A 19,800-nucleotide genomic window follows, 5' to 3' on the forward strand; every position below is an offset into this window, starting at 1 on the left:
TGAGCAGGCATTAATAGTATAGAAGTAGACAATATTAGACCATGCAGGTCCTCATAGGCCTGTGGATTTAAATCCAGGCGGGCTAAAGAAACCATCAGCGGGGGTTTTAATGGCACAGAGACTGTTTTACCTTTTTCAGGGTAGTTCTAGTCATTTAGTATTTGCTGCATGTCTGGGCCTGGGTTTACATAGGAAGCACAGTGTTCCCCTGAAAGAAAAGTAGGATTTAGCAGACTGAAGGGAAAGAAGGAGGCCACTTTGGGTAGAGAAAACAGCATGAAAATCCTGGAAATGGGGAAGATCAAGGCACAGTCAGTGTCTGGTATGTTGGGGTTTGAATGTGGAGGTCCTCTCTGTATGTCTTGACCTGTCACCCCTGTTTTTCTTCTCTTCCCCTTCTCTCTGTCTCCCTATCTCTCTCTCTCTACCTTCTTCCCTTCTTCCCTCTCTCTCCCCCAGACCCACTTGATTCTGAGACCAACCTCTTCACCTCTCCAAACAGAAAGGGAATGCACAGAAATTGCCAAGGAAGCCCGAGGTAAGAGGGAAAGGAGACTGAGTGAGATAAAAATCAAAGTCACTGGAGATGAAGAAACGTCAATTCACACTAAAGGAAAGCTACTGATTTTAGAGCAGCTTCCTGTTACTCCCAAGAACCTGATAAGTTGCAAAAAAAAAAAATTGAATTCTATTTTTTACCCATCCCTTACTAAGTCATTGTGAAAAATTTTAATTTAACAGGGAGGTGGCTTTTTAAGTGAATTTTTTATTGAAGTGTAACATAGATTCAGATGAATATTAGTGTGTGCCAAGCCCTTTCACATGGACGATCTTTCTCTTAAAACATGTACATGATTACAGAATGTAATTACATTAATTAAATGTACATTACAAAATGTAAATGATCAGAAGAAGGTACAAGAATGAAGAAATATCTGTCACACCCCTGATCCCCCAGTTCTTAGCTTCTTTCCCCAGAGGCAACCATAATTATCAGGTTACAGTGTTAATCTTCCACACATTTCTCTGTATATACAGCTAAGGTACAAAAAAGGATAGAGATATGTGTGTAAGTGTGTGTATATGGGTTATATCAATAAGGATCTATAGATAGCTAGGTATCTGATAGATCCTTATTGTTATAATCCTTATAACATATACCTTTACCTATATTTTTTATGTATCTATATTTATACGGAGAGATGTATCAATGGAGAGATGGGATATATGTATATCCCCACCTTTTATAAAAAAAAAGATTTTATTTATTCATTTGACAGAGACAGAGAGTGAGTGAGTGAGAAAGGGAACACAAGCAGGGGAAGCAGGAGAAGAAGCAGGCTCCCCGCTGAGCAGGGAGCCTGATGCAGGGCTCCATCCCAGGACCCTGGGATCATGACCCGAGCCGAAGGCAGATGCTTAACTGCCTGAGCTGACCAGGTGCCCCCTCCACCTTTTTTGTTACACAAATCATAGCATTCTTTTTGTCCTTTTGTATCTTATTTCATTATTCACATATCTTACAGCTCTTTCTATAAGGCATATGGACCTGTTTCATTCTTTTTAATGGCTGACTATTGTACCATTATATCATGAACCATAAAATGCATGTCTTCAGACTTCTCTCAATGAATGCCTCTTTAAAATCTTCACAACAACCCCTTAGAGAAGAGGATGTTGACACCTACAGGGTGAAGTGACTTGCCCAAGATCACACGGCTAGCCTGTATTCCAACCTAAACATTATTTCATAGCCATCAGAGCTGTTCAGAGTTTTGCTGTTTCAGATCTAGACCCTGACAATTTTTTGAGTTAAAACAACTTAGTCTTGTGATGAGGATGGATGGGAATGAGGGCAGTGGAGTAAAGGGAACCTGAGAATTTTTTCCTTTATAAGGATAACGAGGCTTTTTAAACTGGAGCCAAGCATAACATGGGCGTTTTTAACAGGTGAATTTTGTTAATGCCTAGGTTTTGATGGGACCCTTAATGGTCCCAGAACAGGAAGCACACCCTGGCGGAGCTTTTGATCAGTCTGGTGCCTTTGTTGCACGTGGGAGTCACAACTCCCTTGGCAAATCGCTTCTCTCTGAATGCCTGTGATGATGCAACCAGCCAGCCAAAAGGTGTTAGTCATTGCTGGCATTCAACAGCAACTCCAAATGTGTAAAGGCATTTGAAAGTCAGGACAAACTTGTAGGTAGGCAGGCAAAGCAGCTACTACTCATCTCCTTCTACAGAGGAGAAAACCACAACTCTGAATGAGTGCGCAGTGGCTCAGCTAGCGACAGTGAGGTCCCCAAACCAGATCCTTCAATTCAAAGACCACAGAAGACTCTTCTGGAGACACTATTTTACTTCCTAAAGATGGACAAAGGGTGATACATTATAATCGTTAGAGGGGAGGGGATTGGGAGGAGGCAGAGGACCAAGCACAGGGCGGGGGATGGGGAGGTAAGGAGGAAAAGGGCGAAATTAGGACTCCTCTCTGGGACTAGATCCTAGGTACCATGCTCTCTCTTCCTCACTCCACTCCAGTTATGGGGGCCTCAGCTCTGGTTGAGGCAGTGTCCCATTTTTAAAACAAATACCTTGAGATGCATTATGAAATTCATAGATAATATAACCTGACATGCACATTTTTTTTAACTTTGTGTGTGTTTTATTTTCCCAAATAGCCCCTGAGCTCCTTGAAGACAGGGATAGTATCTTTACACATCTTAATATCTCCCTCAGTGCATTTCAGGAAGTATGGGTTCAATCATGTGTTGCTGGGTTTTGATTGCTATTGAAAGGAAAGGCAGCATACAGATGGCAAAGTATACTAACTGATCTCACTTGGACCATCTGTTAGTTTTGCCTATTCTTTTTTTTTCTTTTTTAAGATTTTATTTATTTATGTGACAGAGAGAAAGAAAAAGAGAGGACGAGCAGGTGAAGTGGCAGAGGGAGAATGAGAAGCAGGGTTCCCGCTGAGCAAGGAGCCCCACTTGGGGCTTGATCCCAGACCCTGGGATTATGACCTGAGCTGAAGGCAGACGCTTAATCCACTGAGCCAGCCAGGCGCCCAGTTTTGCCTGTTCTTGAGATTTGGATGCATACATAGAGTTATAATGTATGTCTTTTTTTGTTTTTTCTGCAACCTCTTTCAGAAGCCTGTGAGATTCATCCACATTGTTACGAATTACGATTGCCAGGTACTCCAATCCTGTAACTGTGCCACAGTGTATTAATTCTCCTGTTGATTTGAGCGGTGCCCAGCCTGGGGCTGTTGTGAGTAAAGCTTTTTTTTTTTTCTTTTTTAAAGACTTTATTTATTTACTTGACAGAGGTCACGAGTAGGCAGAGAGGCAGGCAGAGAGAGAGAGAAGGGAGCATGCTCCCTGCTGAGCAGAGAGCCCAATGTGGGGCTCGATCCCAGCACCCTGGGATCATGACCTGAGCCGAAGGCAGAGGCTTTAGCCCACTGAGCCACCCAGGCACCCCTATATTTGATATTTTAAAAGAGATATGTATATATATATTGAGACTTTTTACATGTATTTAGAATCACAGTAAACGAGTCAGCTACAATGGCAGCCAAAAAACAATGGGTTTTACTATGAGTGCTGCCTTCAGTGAAGGGATTTTCCAAATATAGTGAACAGCTCTTGGTTAAGATCCAAACAAAACAAAACAAAACAAAACACAATCTTCTTCCGATGTACATAATAGTTGAATTCCTGGAAAATTCAGTGTATGTTAAAAGCAAGTGAGAGGGATGCCTGGGTGGCTCAGTCGGTTAAGTGTCTGCCTTCGGCCTAGGTCATGAACCCAGTGTCCTGGGATGGAGTCCCGCATCAGGCTTCTTGCTCAACAGGGAGCCTGCTTTTCCCTCTGCCTGCTGCTCCCCCTGCTTGTGTTCTCTCTCTTCTCTCTCTCTGACAAATAAATAAAATCTTAAAAAAATAAAAGAAAGCAAGATATATTTCAAGTTCACATGTAAAATGAAGTTAGATTCTTGGCACATATTGTTAGATGTCTCGTGGGGACTCTAAGAAACCACTCGGGTGTAGGAAATTGGCCCTCAGCCTGTAAGGGCGATGCTTTCATTCATAGTGAGATTCAAAACTCCCACAAACTCCCACAAACTTCCAAAATGACCAGAGAGGGTAGTGCCTCCGCATTGAGAACCACTGTCCAAGACCTGTTCTGTCCAATGTCAACAATAGTCATCTGTAACTTGTTATATATTAAATGAAATTAAAAGTCCAGTTTCTCAGTCATACTAACCCCATTTCAAATGCTTAAAAACCACATGTACCAAAAACTACCCACAGAGAAAAGCCCAGTTCCAGTTCGTTCCACTGGTTAATAATTCTGCAACTACTTAAAGAATTAATACCATTTCTTCACAACCTCTTCCAAAAAAGAGAAGAGGGACTACTTCCTGACTCATTCTATGAGGTCAGCATTACTCTGATACCAAAACCAAACAAAAAGTTACATGAGAAAACTTCAGACCAGTATCTCTAATGAATAGAGACACAAAGATCCTCAGCAAAATACTAGAAAATGTGATACACAGACCATGACCAAGTGAGATTTATGAGGAATGCAAAGTTGGGTTAACATATGAAAATGAGTTAATGTAAGGCACCATGCCAATAAAGTAAAAGACAAAAACCACATGATAATCTCAATATATGCAAAAAAAAAAAAAAAGGATTTAGCAACATGCAAAACATCTTGACGATAAAAACGCACTACAAACTAGGAACAGAAGGGAACTTCCTCAATATGATATATAGGACATCTACAAAAAATCCACAGCTAACATCATACTTAATGATGAAAGATTGAAAGCTTTTCCCCTAAAATCAGGAACAAGACAAGGAAGTTTACTCTCACAACTTCTATTCAGGGTTGTACTAGAGTTTCTAGCCAAGCAATTTCAGCAAAAGTTAAATAAAAGACATCTAGATTAGATAAGTTTGCAGAGGACAGACCTTGTGTATAGAAAATCCTATGGAATTTATGAAAAACTTATCAGAAATAATAATGAGTTTGGCAAGGTTGTAGGGTAAAAGATCAATAGACGAAAAGCAATTGTATTTTTATACATTTATAAAGACCAATCCCAAAAGGAAATTAAGAAAACAATTCCACTGGGGTGCCTGGACTGCTTAGTCAGTTAAGTGTAAGACTCTTGACTTTGGCTCAAGTCATGATCTCACGATCGTGAGATCAAGCCCCACATCAGGTTCCGCATTGGACATGGAGCCAGCTTAAGATTCTCTTTCTCCTTCTCCCTGCCCCTACCCCCTCTCTAAAAAACAAAAGAAAACTATTCCACTTACGAAAGCACCAAAAAAAAAAACCAAAATGTTTAGAAATAAATTTAACACAAAAAGTGAAAAATGTATACTATGAAACTGGGAAACATTCTTGGAAGAAAATAAAGATCTAAATAAGAGTAAAGGCATCCAATGTTCATGGATCAAAAGAGATAATGTTGTTAAGTTGGCAATACTTCTGAAACTGATCTATAGGTTCAATGCAATCTCTATCAAAATTACGACTGGCCTCTGTGTAGAAAAATTGACAAGTTCACCCTAAAATTCATAAAGCATTCTTGAAGAAGAACAAAGAGGATTCGCACTTCTCAATTTCAAAAACTCACTACAAAACCACAGTAATTAAGACGGTGTTGTACTAGCATAAGAATTAACAAGTAGGGGGCGCCTGCGTGGCTCAGTGGGTTAAAGCCTCTGCCTTCAGCTCGGTCCTAGGATCGAGCCCCACATCAGGCTCTCTGCTCGGCGGGGAGCCTGCTTCCCCCCCACACTCTGTCTCTACCTGCCTCTCTGCCTACTTGTGATTTCTGTCTGTCAAATTAAAAAAAAAAATCTTAAAAGAAGAAGAATTAACATTTAGATCAATGGAGCTGACTTAAGAGTCCAGAAATAAATCCACACATTTGTAGTCAAGTGATTTTCAACAGCTGATTTTCTTTCTTTTTTTAAATTGATTAATTTTGTTGTTTTGTTTTTAAATATTTAATTAATTAATTTATTTGACAGAGAGAGAGAGAGAGATCACAAGTAGGCAGAGAGAGAGAGAGAGAGGAAGGAAGCAGGCTTTCCGCTGAGCAGAGAGTCCGATGCTAGTAACACTAGCAGCATCACCTGGGTGTATGATAGAAAAGCATATTCTTGGTCCCCACCCCATACTTCCTCAATCAGAGCCCAGAAATCTGGGCCCAGAAATCTGTATTGTCACAAGATCTCTGGAGCACACTCAAGTTTGAGAACCATTGGCATAATGCAGTATAAAAAGAAAGGCAGGACTCCCTCCAGCCATAGCATGGACAAAGCTAACATGTACTGGGGGCTGACCATGCCTACCCAAGAGCTCATGTAGTTTTCACAACCACCTTGTGAGCTGTTGGTACTACTGTTACCTCCATTTGACCGACCAGCAAACTGAGGTGCAGAGAAGTGAAGATAATTGCCCAAGATCCTGAATTCATGAATGGCAGAGCTGGGACCTGAAGGCCAGGCTTCTCTGCCTGCAAAGCCCATGCTATTAACCACCATGTCAGCATTTCCTTGAGCGTGGGCTACAAACATCACTGGTAGGGATGGGATGGAATAGGATAGTCTCAGAGAGTACAAGGATGCTCAATTCGAGCTCCAAAGGTTATGTACTGATCTCCCCCAACTTACGAAAGGTTTATGTCCAGATAAATCCATCGTAAATTGAAACTACCTAAAGTCGCAAATGCATGTAATACTTCTAACCTACTGAATGTCATTGCTTAGCCTAGCTTACCTTCAATGTGCTCAGAACACTTAACATTCACCTGCAGTTGGGCAAAGTCAGAGATTTATTTTACAATAAATTAATTTTACAATAGAGTCTATTTTACAAGACCGTGGAGTATCTCATGTAATTGATTGAATACTGAACCAAAAGTGGCAAATTTGTATGGCTAGGGAAGGGTTGTGTGTCCATTGTTGACTCTCACGCTGGCAGGGCTTGCTGGGAGCTGTGGTCGGCTGCCCCTGCCTAGCGTCACAAGTGAGGATAGCACATATCGCCAACAGGGAAAAGATCAAAATTCAAAACTCAAAGTACAGCTTCTGCTCAATAGGCCCTTGCTTTCACACCACGGTAAAGTTGAAAAATCTAAGTCAAACCATCGTAAGCCAGGGACTGTCTGCTTTTATTTTAATGTTTCGTAGGAAAAAAATATGTAACTAGCATTTCAAACCCATTATTCCAAGGGTCCCTTAAAAGATTTATATTCAAGGGTGGCTCAGTGAGTTAAGCCTCTGCCTTCGGCTCAGGTCATGATCCCAGGGTCCTGGGATCGAGCCCCGCATCAGGCTTTCTGCTCGGTGGGGAGCCTGCTTCCCCCTCTCTCTCTGCCTGCCTCTCTGCCTACTTGTGATCTCTCTCTCTCTGTTAAATAGATAAGTGGAATCTTAGGGGAAAAAAAAAAGATTTATATTCAAAGTTGTTCAATGAGAGGCACCTGGGTGGCTCGGTCTATTAGGCATCTGCCTTCGGCTCTGGTCACGATCCCGGGATCCTGGGATCAAGCCTGGCCTCGGGCTCCCTGCTCATCGGGGAGTCTGCTTCTCTCTCTCCCTCGGCTGCTCCTCCTGCTTGTGCTCTCTGTCAAATAAGATCTTTTAAAAAATAAAATAAAATCTTAAAAAAGAAGGGGCACCTGGGTGGCTCAGTGGGTTAAAGCCTCTGCCTTCGGCTCAGTTCAGGGTCCCGGGGTCCTGGGATCAAGCCCCACGTCAGGCTCTCTGACGAGCAAGGAGCCTGCTTCCTCCTCTCTCTCTCTCTCTGCCTGCCTCTCTGCCTACTTGTGATCTCTGTCTGTCAAATAAATAAATAAAATCTTTTTAAAAAAATCTTAAAAAAAGAGGGAAGTGTATTAAACTCCACTTCCTACTTTGAAATACATTATGAAAATCAGAGACTCATTTGGATGGAGTGTTACATGTCCTAAAGTAACTGCGGGGAGCTGAATGTTCCCCGCAGAACCCAGGGGGTGCCTACACTTGTGTTTATTGTAGGAATTCTTTCAACCTCTATGTTTGCAAACTTACATGTTGGGGAAAATATATGCAGATTGCATCATACAGTGAATGAATGAAATGAATGAATGAGTGAATGAATAAGTAAAGCCTCAAAGACCAGGCAGAAATCTGCTGAAATGCTTTCTTTATACTCTCCTGCATATATTTCAAAGCGGGTTTGTATTACTCATATAACAAAAGAACATTTTGTTTCCAAGCAGAAAAATGGCACAGGAGTCAATTAATAAAATAGGCATTTATTCTGAGGATGTAACACCACGAAGAAAGTCCCCAAGACCAGCCTGGGAGAGGGTGAACACTGCCGGCTCGCTCAAAGGAGAACGGGACCTCTGCGTGTCTCTGCACCCCAGCCGCTCAGGCAAACCTGGGGCAGGGCTCATGGGTGAGTTCTGGGCTGTGCGCCTGCGGTCTGACTCGCCCGCCTGTCAGTGCAGGCCCAGATTAGTGTGTCCCATGTCCTGAGAAGCCGGAGTGTCAAGACAGTTTACAAAGGAAGTCGTGCAGGGGCAGGGCCAGGAGCCCCGACAGGGAGATTCCAAAAGTGTCAGAGATACAGGCAGCTGCCATGGCAAATTCCCGGTGCTCATCACTCATCTGCGGAGGGCAGGAAGCAGGGGTGAGGCTTTGGTCCTAGTCACCCTGGCCCAGGCCTTCCCCAGAGAGCAACCCCCCCAGCAGTCCCCGTAGCCCTGACCCAGCCCGTGCTGACCTCCAGGGCAATCTGGTGGAAGGTGTTGACATAGGCGGCACCTCCGAGAAGCCCCTCATACAGAACGACCAGGAAGACGAGGTAGATGCTGGGCAGGAAGCTCAACCACACGTCCACCAGCAGGAAGGCCAGGTTGAGGCACTGGGGAGGCAGGAGGAGGGGAGGGCTGAGCGTGGGACCAGAGGCTGCGGTCCCATCCAGTGGCCCCTGGTTCTGGGAGATGCTGAGGAGAGGGCTGACAGACCCAGATCAAATCCCAGCACCCCGCGGGCCTACCAGACCCTGGGATCTGGGGCAGGCCTTCTCCTGATCCTGTCCTGGCACCCTAGATGTCACAGGTCACTCTCCCAACCGCGCCTTGGCTCATGTCGTCCCTGGAACACTATTCTCCTTCCCTCACTTGGGATCTCCTGGTTACCACCGTTCATGGCTCAGATTGAAGCAGGACCCCTCCCACTCCTGGGCTCTCATGCCCAGGAGTTCCCTGAAGAGAGAGGCCCGCCCCTCCCCCGCCATTTTACCAGACTGAGACTATGGGTGTCGACGAGCAATTCTCGACTGGGAGTGATTTTTGCCACTCAGGGGACACTTGGCAATGGCTAAAGATGTTCTTGGCTGTTGTGAGTGGGGAGGGAGTGGGTAGAGGCCACGGATACTGCTCAGTTCTGCGGTGCACGGGACAGCCCCACAACAAAGAACGATCCAACCCCAAATCAACGGCGCCGAGGTTGAGAAACTCTGGCTACGGCGTTCTCGTGTCTTTAAGGAGGACTCTCTGACCCCACCCAAGGGAGCAGGTCTCCCCTTTGTGCCCCAGTCCTCCACAGGACCCCAGTGTCCCAGGCCTGAGCCGTGGCGGCGCACATATCTGACTGCACACACAGATCACTGGGAATCACGTGACCCACATAGGCCTTGCCCTCGAAGGTTCTAATTCATTAAGCCTGAGGTGAGCTCAGAGATCTGCCTTTAAAAAGAACACACCCCCGGGGCGCCTGGGTGGCTCAGTGGGTTGGGCCTCTGCCTTCGGCTCGGGTCGTGGTCTCGGGGTCCTAGGATCGAGCCCCGCGTCGGGCTCTCTGCTCGGCGGGGAGCTTGCTTCCCCCTCTATCTCTGCCTGCTGCTCTGCCTACTTGTGGTCTCTCTCTGCGTCAGATAAATAAAAAAAAAATCTTAAAAAAAAAAAAAGAACACATCCCAGCAATGCTAATGTGACTGGCGACACCCCGCTAATGCATCTGTCTGTAGCACGTGGCCAGGCGCTTTCTGTAATGGAATTCAATGATTATAAGTCTCTAATTCTATAGAAAATCCTAAGCTATGCATTTCAGTGGCGTCTAACGAAGAACCCCTGAGTTCAGAATTGTTGACATGATTCGGGGCCTTCGGGGTACAAGGCCCTGGGCTGGCATCCCCACTCAGATCAAGAAGGGAGAAAGCTGAAGGACAGTCATGGGGTCCTGCCGTAATAGTCAAGGGCAAACTATACTGGTTTCTACCTTTTTATCCTAGAATTGGGCTCAGTTTATTGAAAAGGGCTTTCCTGGACTAAAGGAAGGTTAATTTTGATAGTAACTTCCAGGGGCTATAGACTTGTGACCTTGAAGGCTGGTTCTGTGAAGCTACTTTGGTTGGACCATGGCAAGAACGGTGTGTGTTCGCTTAACACTGTACTACTTCCACCACAGGGAGTTAAATATGCTCACCAGCCCTGTGGTAAATGACCTGTTGGCTGTGACATCGTTGATTTTGTTGTAACAAACCACCCAGAATAAAAGAACAGTACTTTTTTTTTTTAACCCACAGAAACATTATTTGAAAGCCGGTGCCTCTGCACAAGGCTCGTGGAAATAAGGATTAAGTGCGTGCTTCCAGTGGATTAAAACACTTCCCGTCTCTGGGTGTCACAACCACCCTGAGAAGTAGATGTTGGCCGCAGCTGGTTCACAGACGAGGCCATCTCGGCTCAGGCAGGTTCAGGGACCTGCCCGTCGTCACACAGCTACAGAGAACGGAAGCTGGGATTTGCGCCCGGGTTTTGCCGGGCTACCAAGGCCACACATTTTACACAGAGCCAGAGCCCTGCTGGCCTTCTGTTTCCCTGTGCTCAGAATCTGACGGCGAGCAACACACTTCCTGGAGAAGTGGGAAGGAAGCCTGGGGTCTGGGAAGCAGGAAGCCTGGGGTCTGGGAAGCTGGGAGCCAAGGTGGGAATGGAGGGAGGGCCGGGCTCGGTACCTGCAGCAGGGCCAGGACCCATGTGAAACGGATGCGACAGCAGCGGAGAGAAGAGCGGGAAACAAAGACACCGGCCTGGTAGAGCATCTGGTACCTTCAATGCGGGCAGGGAGGAGGAAGAAGCCCCTCAGCAGGGTGGCCGCGGCCACCCCCAGGCCCTAGCATCAAGGGCTCCCCTTCAGGCCCCCGCCCGTCCCGCCACCCACCCTCTCACCCTTCTTACCAGCGATACTGCTGAGCGTGACTCAGGGACGTGTTCCGGAAGAACAGGAGCTCAAACTGCAGCAAAGAGCGGACAGGGCAGGTGGTCGGAGACATGCGGGGCCCCGCCTCGATGGCTACTTCCACCCCCACCCCAGCAGCCCTCACTCACCAGTCCCTGATTGATGAAATACTCCGCGAAGTAAACCACCACCAAGGGAACGATGTATGGCAGCAGGCCCTGGAAGAGTCAGAAGACATTTTAAGTGGAAGGCCGGCAGGCGGGCACCGGCCACAGGGGGGCGCCAGAGCCACCCAGCCATACCTTGAACACGGTCCACCTTTCCAGAAGGGAGAGGTTTGACTTGGAGTCTGCAGGGAGGGAGGGAAGGGCAGGTGAGGCTGGCGCACGGACTCGGCAGAGGGGTGCTGGTGGGCAAGGACCAACCACATTCACACTCTCAGCGTGAATGCACTTAAATGCCACTGGACTGTACAACCAAAAATGGTTAAGGAGCGCCTGGGTGGTTCAGTCCCTTGAGCGTCCTACTCTTGATTTCAACTCAGATCATGATCTCAGGGTCTCGAGATCAAGCCCCCATCGGGCTCTGCGCTTAAGATTTTTTTTTCTCCCTCTGCCCCCCAAAATGGTTAAATTGGTAAACTTTACCACGATTTAAAAAGGGGGGGGGGGATTAACAGGTGGGACCTCTCCATGGCTCTTGTACTGTCTGATAGCCATACATCTCCAACCCAGACACACTGGCCCCTTCCTTCTGCTTCTTGAACAGTCAAGCTCCTTCCCACCTCAGGATCTTAGCACATGCTGTTCCCCTGGCCTATGACCTGACTCCTTGTCATTCAAAATTCAGCCCAATGACCCCTCCTCAAAAAGGCCTTCACAGACCATGGCCTCTAAGTGGGACCCTTCTCTATCCCCCCGCCCAAGTTCCTAGCAGCAATCCCTGCTTTCTGTCCGGCCAGCACTTACCAAAGCTTAAAAAATAACATCTTTCTGATTCAGCTACTTGTTTATGAATGGGCCCCCTTTCCTCATCTCAGTCACCCGGTACCTACAGGGCTCATCAATCAGCACATGGTGGGGCGCCTGGGTGGCTCAGTGGGTTAAAGCCTCTGCCTTTGGCTCAGGTCATGATCCCAGGGTCCTGGGATCGAGCCCTGCATCTCGCTTTCTGCTCGGCAGGGAGCCTGCTTCCCCCTCTCTCTCTGCCTGCCTCTCTGCCTACTTGTGATCTCTCTATCAAATAAATAAATAAAATCTTAAAGAAAAATCAGCACATGGTAAGTACTCACTGAGCAGTTTTTTTTCTTTTTTTAAGATTTATTTTTATTTATTTATTTTTAAAGATTTTATTTATTTATTTGACAGAGAGAGATCACAAGTAGACGGAGAGGCAGGCAGAGAGAGAGAGAGGGAAGCAGGCTTCTTGCTGAGCAGAGAGCCCGATGTGGGACTCGATCCCAGGACCCTGAGATCATGACCTGAGCCGAAGGCAGCGGCTTAACCCACTGAGCCACCCAGGTGCCCAAAGATTTATTTATTTTTGAGAGAGAGAGAGAATGTGAATGGGGGGAGGGGCAAAGGGAGAGAGAGAATCTCAAGCAGACTCCACACTCAGTGTGGAGCCCAAGGCAGGGCTCGATCCCACAAACCTGAGAGGATGGCCTGAAATGCAATCTAGGACCAGACACTTAACCGACTGAGCCACTCAGGTGCCCCAGTGTGTAGCTCTTTAATAGATGAATGCGACTGGCTCTTACCACAACCAGCACTGCTGTCCACCTGCCCTCCTGACCACATCCACCACAGAGAGGAAAGGCTAATGCCCCTCCGGGGAGAGAGCGATGGCTCTGAGGGACTCCTGGGTCTCCTACCTGGCTTTGACTCTGGAGCCTCGCTGTCTATCAGAGGCTGCCGTGCGGAGGACTCTGCCTCCTCTTCCCCTCCAGGGTCCTGGGGCTCAGGAGGTGTGAGCAAACAGAAATAGCTAGAACGGGTGGGAGGAAGATGAGACTGAAGGCCCTCTGTCGGGCTGGAGGGGCCGCTCCCTCCCAGGGGAGCCCCCCCCCCCTCATTTCCTCACTCCTTGTCAGCCCCACACCCATCCTGTGCCAGAAAGTTCCGACTGCGGAAAGGTGCTTCCTTCCTTAGAGCTGAAATTTGTCTCCTTGTTGTTGCTACCTGTCGGCCCGAACGCTACCCATTCAGCTTGCCCGCTCACACGGAGCAGGTCTACTCCGTTTTCTTGTCATTGTTATTCTAATGATCATTCCCCGTTCATTCTGTGCTGGGCGCAAACTTCTCCAATTTCAGTCTCTTCCGATAGAGACCGTGTCTACACTCGGCCATGTCTAGACTCCTCCAATATACTTTTTTTTTTGCTTATGATTTTCTTTGAAATTGATTCACTTTATTTCTACACGGCCTCGTCCCAAGCAATCATCGGTGAAATCACAGGTTTGACCAGCTAGTTAAAATTTTTTCCCAACAGCCTCAAAATCAGTAAAAGAAAGTCCACCCCCCACACCCCAGCCAATCATCTCAGGATCCACTCCATACTGGATGCCATGTGCACGTCTCCCCACAGGGAAGCAAGGAGGGCTGGAGAGGTGAGGCACCCTATCCCACGCTATACAGCCAACACGCAGCAGCTCCAGAACTCAAACCAGTCCTCTCCCAGTCCGGAACCCACATGCCCTCTTTACGAGGCTGCTGGGATCTGGAGATTGGGAGCCTGATCTAGTTCTCCCCTTGGCTCCCTCATCCGTCCAGCCCAGGCAGCCTACCTGGCCAGCAGCAAAGCAGGGACACCCAGCATGGACAGCAGGGTGTGCTGCGGGGAGAGGCCCGCCTGGGTGAGGCCCAGATAGGACAGTGCTCCCAGCAGCCCTGCTCCCCCAGTGCCTGAGGACCACCAGGAGATCACAGCCCTGAGAAGAAAATGAGAGATGAGGAAGGACCCAAGCCTGCACCAGGGGGTCCTCTCCCCCACTCCCGGCTCCTCCTGCTTACCTGGGGTAGAAGGCAGTGAGCGAGAGGAAGGTGACCTCCCCCAGACCGGACGAGATGCTAGCCAAGACCACACCTGGGGGGTGGGGAGGACAAGCATGGCAATGGCCACACCTGGCCTCTGCCATAACCCCAATCCCTTGAGGGGTCTGGCCACGACCTCCTCTGCATCAGCTCAGATCCCCTGGACAGGGGGGCTTCAGATCTGAAGAACTTACCCGCCCCCCCATGCCTCTCACAGGGAATGGGACCCCCTATCTACCCAGTTACCGACACCGGAGCAAGAACTCATCCTGGACGCCTCAGCCGGCCCCCACCCTCCCCCCGTCGTGGAGTCCTGGTGACTCTGCTCATCTTGAGCTCCGTGTACTCCACTCATTTCCTCCTATCTCTGCCCTCCCACCCCTGACCCCAACCACCCCCCACTCCAAAATGACCTCGTCTCCCATCTCCTCCTCATGACAGTCCCAGCCGGCTTCTGAGGGTTACAAAAACAAACCCTTTCCTCTCAGAAGTTGGGGAGACTACCCCACAATGCTGTTTCGGCTCCTCTGGGTTCCCCACCTGACACAAAACCTCACACTCACCGCACAGGCTGGTCCCCACTGAATGAGAAAAGGCAACCAGGAGGAAGCTTCCGGCAGCACAAATCCCACTGATGAGAACCCGGGGGCTGAGGGCGAGAGATAGGGAGGGAAGAGGGAGGTCAGCCTCTGCCTGCAACGCCCTAACCCTCCCGCCACTTCCTGGGCCCTCACGGCCGCCCCGCTCTTCGGGTCCTGCCTGCCCTTTTGCCGGCCACCCCCTCTCAGACCTGTAGGGCAGCAGGTGCAGACCAAGGGGCGCCAGCAATTTGATGACGAGGGTGGGGAGGATATCTGCCAGGAGCACTGCCTGGAACAGAAGAACGGAATGAGACCCCCGATGGTCCTAGGGACAAGCCTCCCAACCAAGTGACCAAGGGAAGACAGACACCTGCTACAGACACAGGCTCTGAGGTCAGATAGGTCTGGGTTCAAGTCCCAGCTCTGCGGCTCCTTAGCTTTGTGTCAAGAGCCTCAGTTCCCTCGTCTGAAAAATGGAGGCTGGGTACAGCGCTTAGCTAGCTCGTAGGACCGCTGGGGGAGTACATGAGCTGATGGACGCCACACACAGAAAAGGCTCAGGAAATGTCTTTATTATGATAATCATGACTGCCCGCAGCTTGGGTGCTGAGGGAGGGGGCGGGGCTCAGGGAGGACCAGATGGGTACTCACAGCAGTGGAGACAGAGTTGCAGTCAAATCGAGAGGAGCTATTGTGGGGGGTGAGGGGTGGGTCCGGGTTCACCTGGCAACAGAGGAAGGTCTTTCACCAGGGAGGCAAGAGGTGACACAAAAAGGGCCTGGCTCCAGTGCCAGCTCAGCCCTGACTTGAGGGATGGCCTTGGGTCAACACTGGCCTCTTGGGACCTCAGTTTCTCTATGTGCACAATGGGGGCGGGAAAGCTTAACGCACAAAGCTCAAACTAAGGACCCAAAGGCCTAAGATGGCCCCGTACATGGGCTCTAGTTGGGTAACACACTCGGGAGCTTTCGTTTTTTAGAAATTGAGGCTTCCAAATTTTACTGTCGTTCTAGAACAAGGCACAGGTAGGAGAGTGAGCCGTATCCTCCCTAAGCACCTTATTTCCTCTGATCTAAATATATTTATAAGGACCTCTTCCAATGGAGGCCTGGGTGTGGTTGCCACATCAGTTTCAGGGAGTGGGCCTCTCTATGCCCAGTCTGGAAATGCATCCCTCTCTCCTGAGAATGAGAAGAGATTCACTTAGAGATCCACGAGGGTGGGCTTAAACCACACCCCCGCAGTGACCCTTTCCTCTTCACCCTACTCCCCTTAGGCCCCTAGGAGGACGTCCCGTTTTTCAAAGCCCTGGGGCTCCAAGCCTGGTCTCATTTGTTTCCCTGCTGGGCTCACGTGTGGACCACCTGAGCACCCCCTGACTTGAGGATTTCAAGTAACTATTTTAGGCAGACACGCGAGTATGTAAATGCCAACGTTTTAAATAATTCTATGAAGTCAAGGGGAAAAATGGCTTTCCAGAAAAGCTGATCTTGGACCAAATTCCTGTTGGACTTGGAGTTGCAAGGGGGTGGCTGTACTCCTTTGGCACTTACACTCCCCCATCCCCCCACCCCCGCCTCCAGCTCATCATAGACGAGAGGTTCTTAACTGGAGGTGATTATACCCCCCCAGGGAACATCTGGCAATGCCTGGAGACATTCTTCTCTCAACTACTGAACAGGAGGTATGTTACTGGTAGAGGACAGGGGTGCTGTTAAGCACTGTACGATGTCCAGGAAAGCCCCACAACAAAGAATTCTCCAGCCTAAAATTAACAGCGCTGCGGTTAAGAAGCGCTTTCATAGACCATGGCCCCACCCAGCAAACCTTTGAGTTTATATACGTGGCACCAATCGATGCTTAAAAACCCTTCCTTGCTCTGTGGTCTGGGAAGCTGGAGCTTCAGTCCCCTTGCCCCACCCCTGGGCCACCCCCATTCCATTAGTTTTTCAAAGGGGGTTCCTGCTCTAGGGGGAGTCCCCCATCTTCCCATAAGGACTAAATATGGTGGTGGCATTAGAGACGGTCACTTACATGGCTCTGGTTCCCAGATGCCCTCTGGTGGCTAAGGATGTCATGCGCAGCGCTGAGCATCACCACGTAAGAGAAGTTGTTACAAAGGCCCAGGAGCCTGGAGTGAGCAGGATAGACTTTTTTTTCCCCATCAGTTTTATTGAGATATAACTGACATATAAGAACAGATCTTAACCTCCTTCCAGGCTTAACAATCTACTCACAGTCCTAGCACCAAATTGCCCCTTCCTGTGGCCTTCCATCAGCTTGCCTGTTCTTCTCTCTCACCAGGCCCCATTTCCATTTCGGTGTTAGGGCTAGAAATACAAGCTTTGGGATGACAGACTTGGGTTCACATCTCATCTCTCCCAGGAAGAGAAGAGTCAACCTTGATGACTCTCCCTCCAAGCTCCCATCATGGTTCAGTTCCTGGGGGGTTTCTCACGCACTGATCCATGCTCTCTGATGTGTTGTGGAACAGTAGAAAGATCCTGGGGCTTGAAGCCCAAAGGACTGTGTTCGGGTTCCACACATGCTGCTTCCTACCTGAGTGGCCTTGGGCTACCCACGTGTAAATGGGGACACAGGTTTTCCTTCTCACTATCTCACAGGTTGCTGTGGGGATTAAAAGATGATCCTACTAAAGCCCTTTATGACCCATGAAGGATCTTTTCTTGCTTACTCTCATTTCCCAGAGCTGCACTCAGTGATGGGAAAGGAACTGGGCCCAGTGCCAGAGATTTCATGGGCTCTTTTCACATGCCCACTAAGTGGTTCTGCCTTTCTTCCCATTTTGCTGCTGTCAAGTAGAGAGGCTCAGAGAGGTGATGGGACTCTTTCAGAATCACATGTGAAGTCACGTCCAACCCAGTGCACCACCTAAGCCCTCAAGGTTCAGGTTAGCGCTAGAAGGATTTCCCAAGGCTCAAAACTGGAATGATTTCAGGAGGTAGATGGATGGCATTTTAAAAAGTGTAGATGTGTTTATTAAAACGTGCATTAGGAAAAACACTGGCTTCTTGCCCAGAGTAGTGATTTAAAGTTTTCTTCTAAAAAATACACGTATTTACAAATTTAAAGTCTGAATTCCTTGGAGTGAAAACATGAAGTAAGTAGTCCTAAAGCTGATAGGAGGACCTGGTCCAAGCCTGAAGGTGGAAGTAAATTGAGTCAAGTCTTGGAATTTTACGCGCTGCCTTAGGGCAAACCAATGGCTTCAGTAAATATTTGTGAATTCAGCTCCTTTTTCACAACTCAGCTCTTTCTTCCCTTTTTCCTCCTGTTGCTTCCCAACTCTTCCCACCCCATTTTTACTTCTGCTGAACTCCTCGGGCCACTCACCAGAAACCCATCACGTTCCTCCAAAGGGCGCCCTGACGGTCCAACAGAGGGGACCGAGGTTCCGGGGCGGTCTCCTCCCCTGGGAGGGCGAGAAGAAGAGAGCATGACCCCCAACCCACTCGCAGGTGCACGAAGGCCCCACAGGTGTCCTCCCAGGGGCCGAGCCGGCGCCCGAGCCCCAAGTCAGGTGGGGTCGCGGGGCAGAGGCTGTCACTCCCAGGAGGGTGGGAGGGAATACGCACCCTCGGCATCCAAAAGGCGCCTCCGCGAGCCCGCACAGCCTCCCATGGCATCAAGTTCAGGTCCCGCGAAGGGTTCAAAGTCAGCGAGAGTCCAGGATTGGCTCCAACCAGGCGGGTGAGGGTCTGCGACAGATGAGAAGGATCAACGCCCCACTGCAGGTCCCAGCTCCGGCTTCTCCGCTGCACTAGCGCGGGGCGACACACCACGTTACCCCGGGGGTCCATCTCGCACCCTCGCACACCCACTATTGCCCCACCCATGAGACTGCCCCGGCCCCCTTTAATGCAGGGGCCTCCGCGGTCTGTACCTTTAAGAGCAGCTGCAAGTTCGGCTCCGAGGTACCGCAGGTAGGCGGGTCACGTGACAGCGCCCGCGGGCCCCCTCATCACGTGCTTGGAGGTCACCCCCCCCAACTTCCGGGTCCTCTCTCCTTCTCGGCTTCAGGCTTTCCCGGCCTCTGGGCGGGGGCCAGAGAGAGGCTCGGAGAACCCTGGAACCGCTGGTTTAAAACTGGAGCGGGTAGGATCGGCAAGAAGAGCCGTGACGTTAGACTAGCGGGGCGCAAGGTCTTGGCCTTCCTTGCCAGTACTAGTCATGGCAGTGAGCTGCTTCAGCTCCTTTCCCGGCCCTCAATTGCCAGAAATAAATATGGCCACCGGGCTACTCTAGTCCCGGTTTCTGGCGGAGAATAAAGACAGCCAGCTTCAGGGGATTCTTATTCCTCTCTGTTGCCCTTAGACTGCTTCAAGAACTGAAAAAAAAGATAACTCTCAGGATAATTTCTGTCTATTGGCAATATCCAAAACATTAAAGAGATCCCTTTCCCCAAATTATCCCAGAACCAAAGAATATCACAGAAATATCGACCCCCTGGTTTTACACATGAGAAAACAAAAAAAGGAAAGTTGCTGGTAATGATACAAGGTTAGACCTAAAGCTGACGGTACAGACTCTTTTTAACAATAGGAAATAGAATACCAGAGGCAGACATGTTTGGCTCAGCAGGCTGCGGTGGAATTCCTGCCTGCATCAAGAATCCTTAAACCAGAGGATTCTAAGGCCCAAGATTCTGATTCTGTGATCTCATCTGGTTTGTCTAATTGGAAATTTGGAAAGTGGGGATCAGGCAGGGGATTGCGGGAAGAGGTGTAGATCAAAGTCGCTTCATATAGTTCAAAATAAGAAGTGATTATTCTCTTACCTTCCTCTAGGTGGTAAAGCAGCATCCTGAATCTTCTTCATTGAGTCCTTCCCCTGCTAATCTCTTCTATGGGCTTCCACCAGCTGGTGCTCACCTCTACCAGCTCTTTCTCACCACCA

The 19,800-nt window shown here is 48.8% G+C and overlaps 1 protein-coding gene across 1 annotated transcript; it reads right to left on the reverse strand.

The window, feature by feature from the left end:
- Positions 1-8,315: 8,315 nt before the first annotated feature.
- On the reverse strand, positions 8,316-19,576 carry CLN3 (CLN3 lysosomal/endosomal transmembrane protein, battenin). The gene is made up of 16 exons (XM_047713573.1): positions 18,788-19,576; positions 18,480-18,602; positions 18,238-18,316; positions 16,918-17,014; positions 15,535-15,606; positions 15,093-15,172; positions 14,866-14,951; positions 14,282-14,354; positions 14,056-14,199; positions 13,144-13,256; positions 11,573-11,619; positions 11,420-11,488; positions 11,270-11,325; positions 11,047-11,140; positions 8,809-8,949; positions 8,316-8,693 (listed from the first exon to the last, which is right to left on the reverse strand). The coding sequence occupies exons 2-16, from the start codon at positions 18,523-18,525 to the stop codon at positions 8,574-8,576; spliced, it is 1,317 nt and encodes a 438-aa protein (XP_047569529.1). The 5' UTR covers positions 18,526-18,602; positions 18,788-19,576; the 3' UTR covers positions 8,316-8,573.
- Between the last annotated feature and the right edge of the window lie 224 nt (positions 19,577-19,800).

The sequence above is a fragment of the Lutra lutra genome, chromosome 18 (genome assembly GCF_902655055.1).
Source record: "Lutra lutra chromosome 18, mLutLut1.2, whole genome shotgun sequence".
NCBI classification, from domain to species: Eukaryota; Metazoa; Chordata; class Mammalia; order Carnivora; family Mustelidae; genus Lutra; species Lutra lutra.

Bases quoted from the DNA above. Each gene is read 5' to 3' on its own strand.
- CLN3 (XM_047713573.1), bottom strand. From the start codon at position 18,525: ATGGGAGGCTGTGCGGGCTCGCGGAGGCGCCTTTTGGATGCCGAGG. The intron at 14,355-14,865 runs GTGAGTGTGAGG...CCCACCCCCCAG, and splicing joins AGTGGGGACCAGCCTGTGCG to GTGTGGTCTTGGCTAGCATC. The intron at 11,326-11,419 runs GTGAGTGAGGGC...TCTTTGCTGCAG, and splicing joins ATTTCATCAATCAGGGACTG to TTTGAGCTCCTGTTCTTCCG.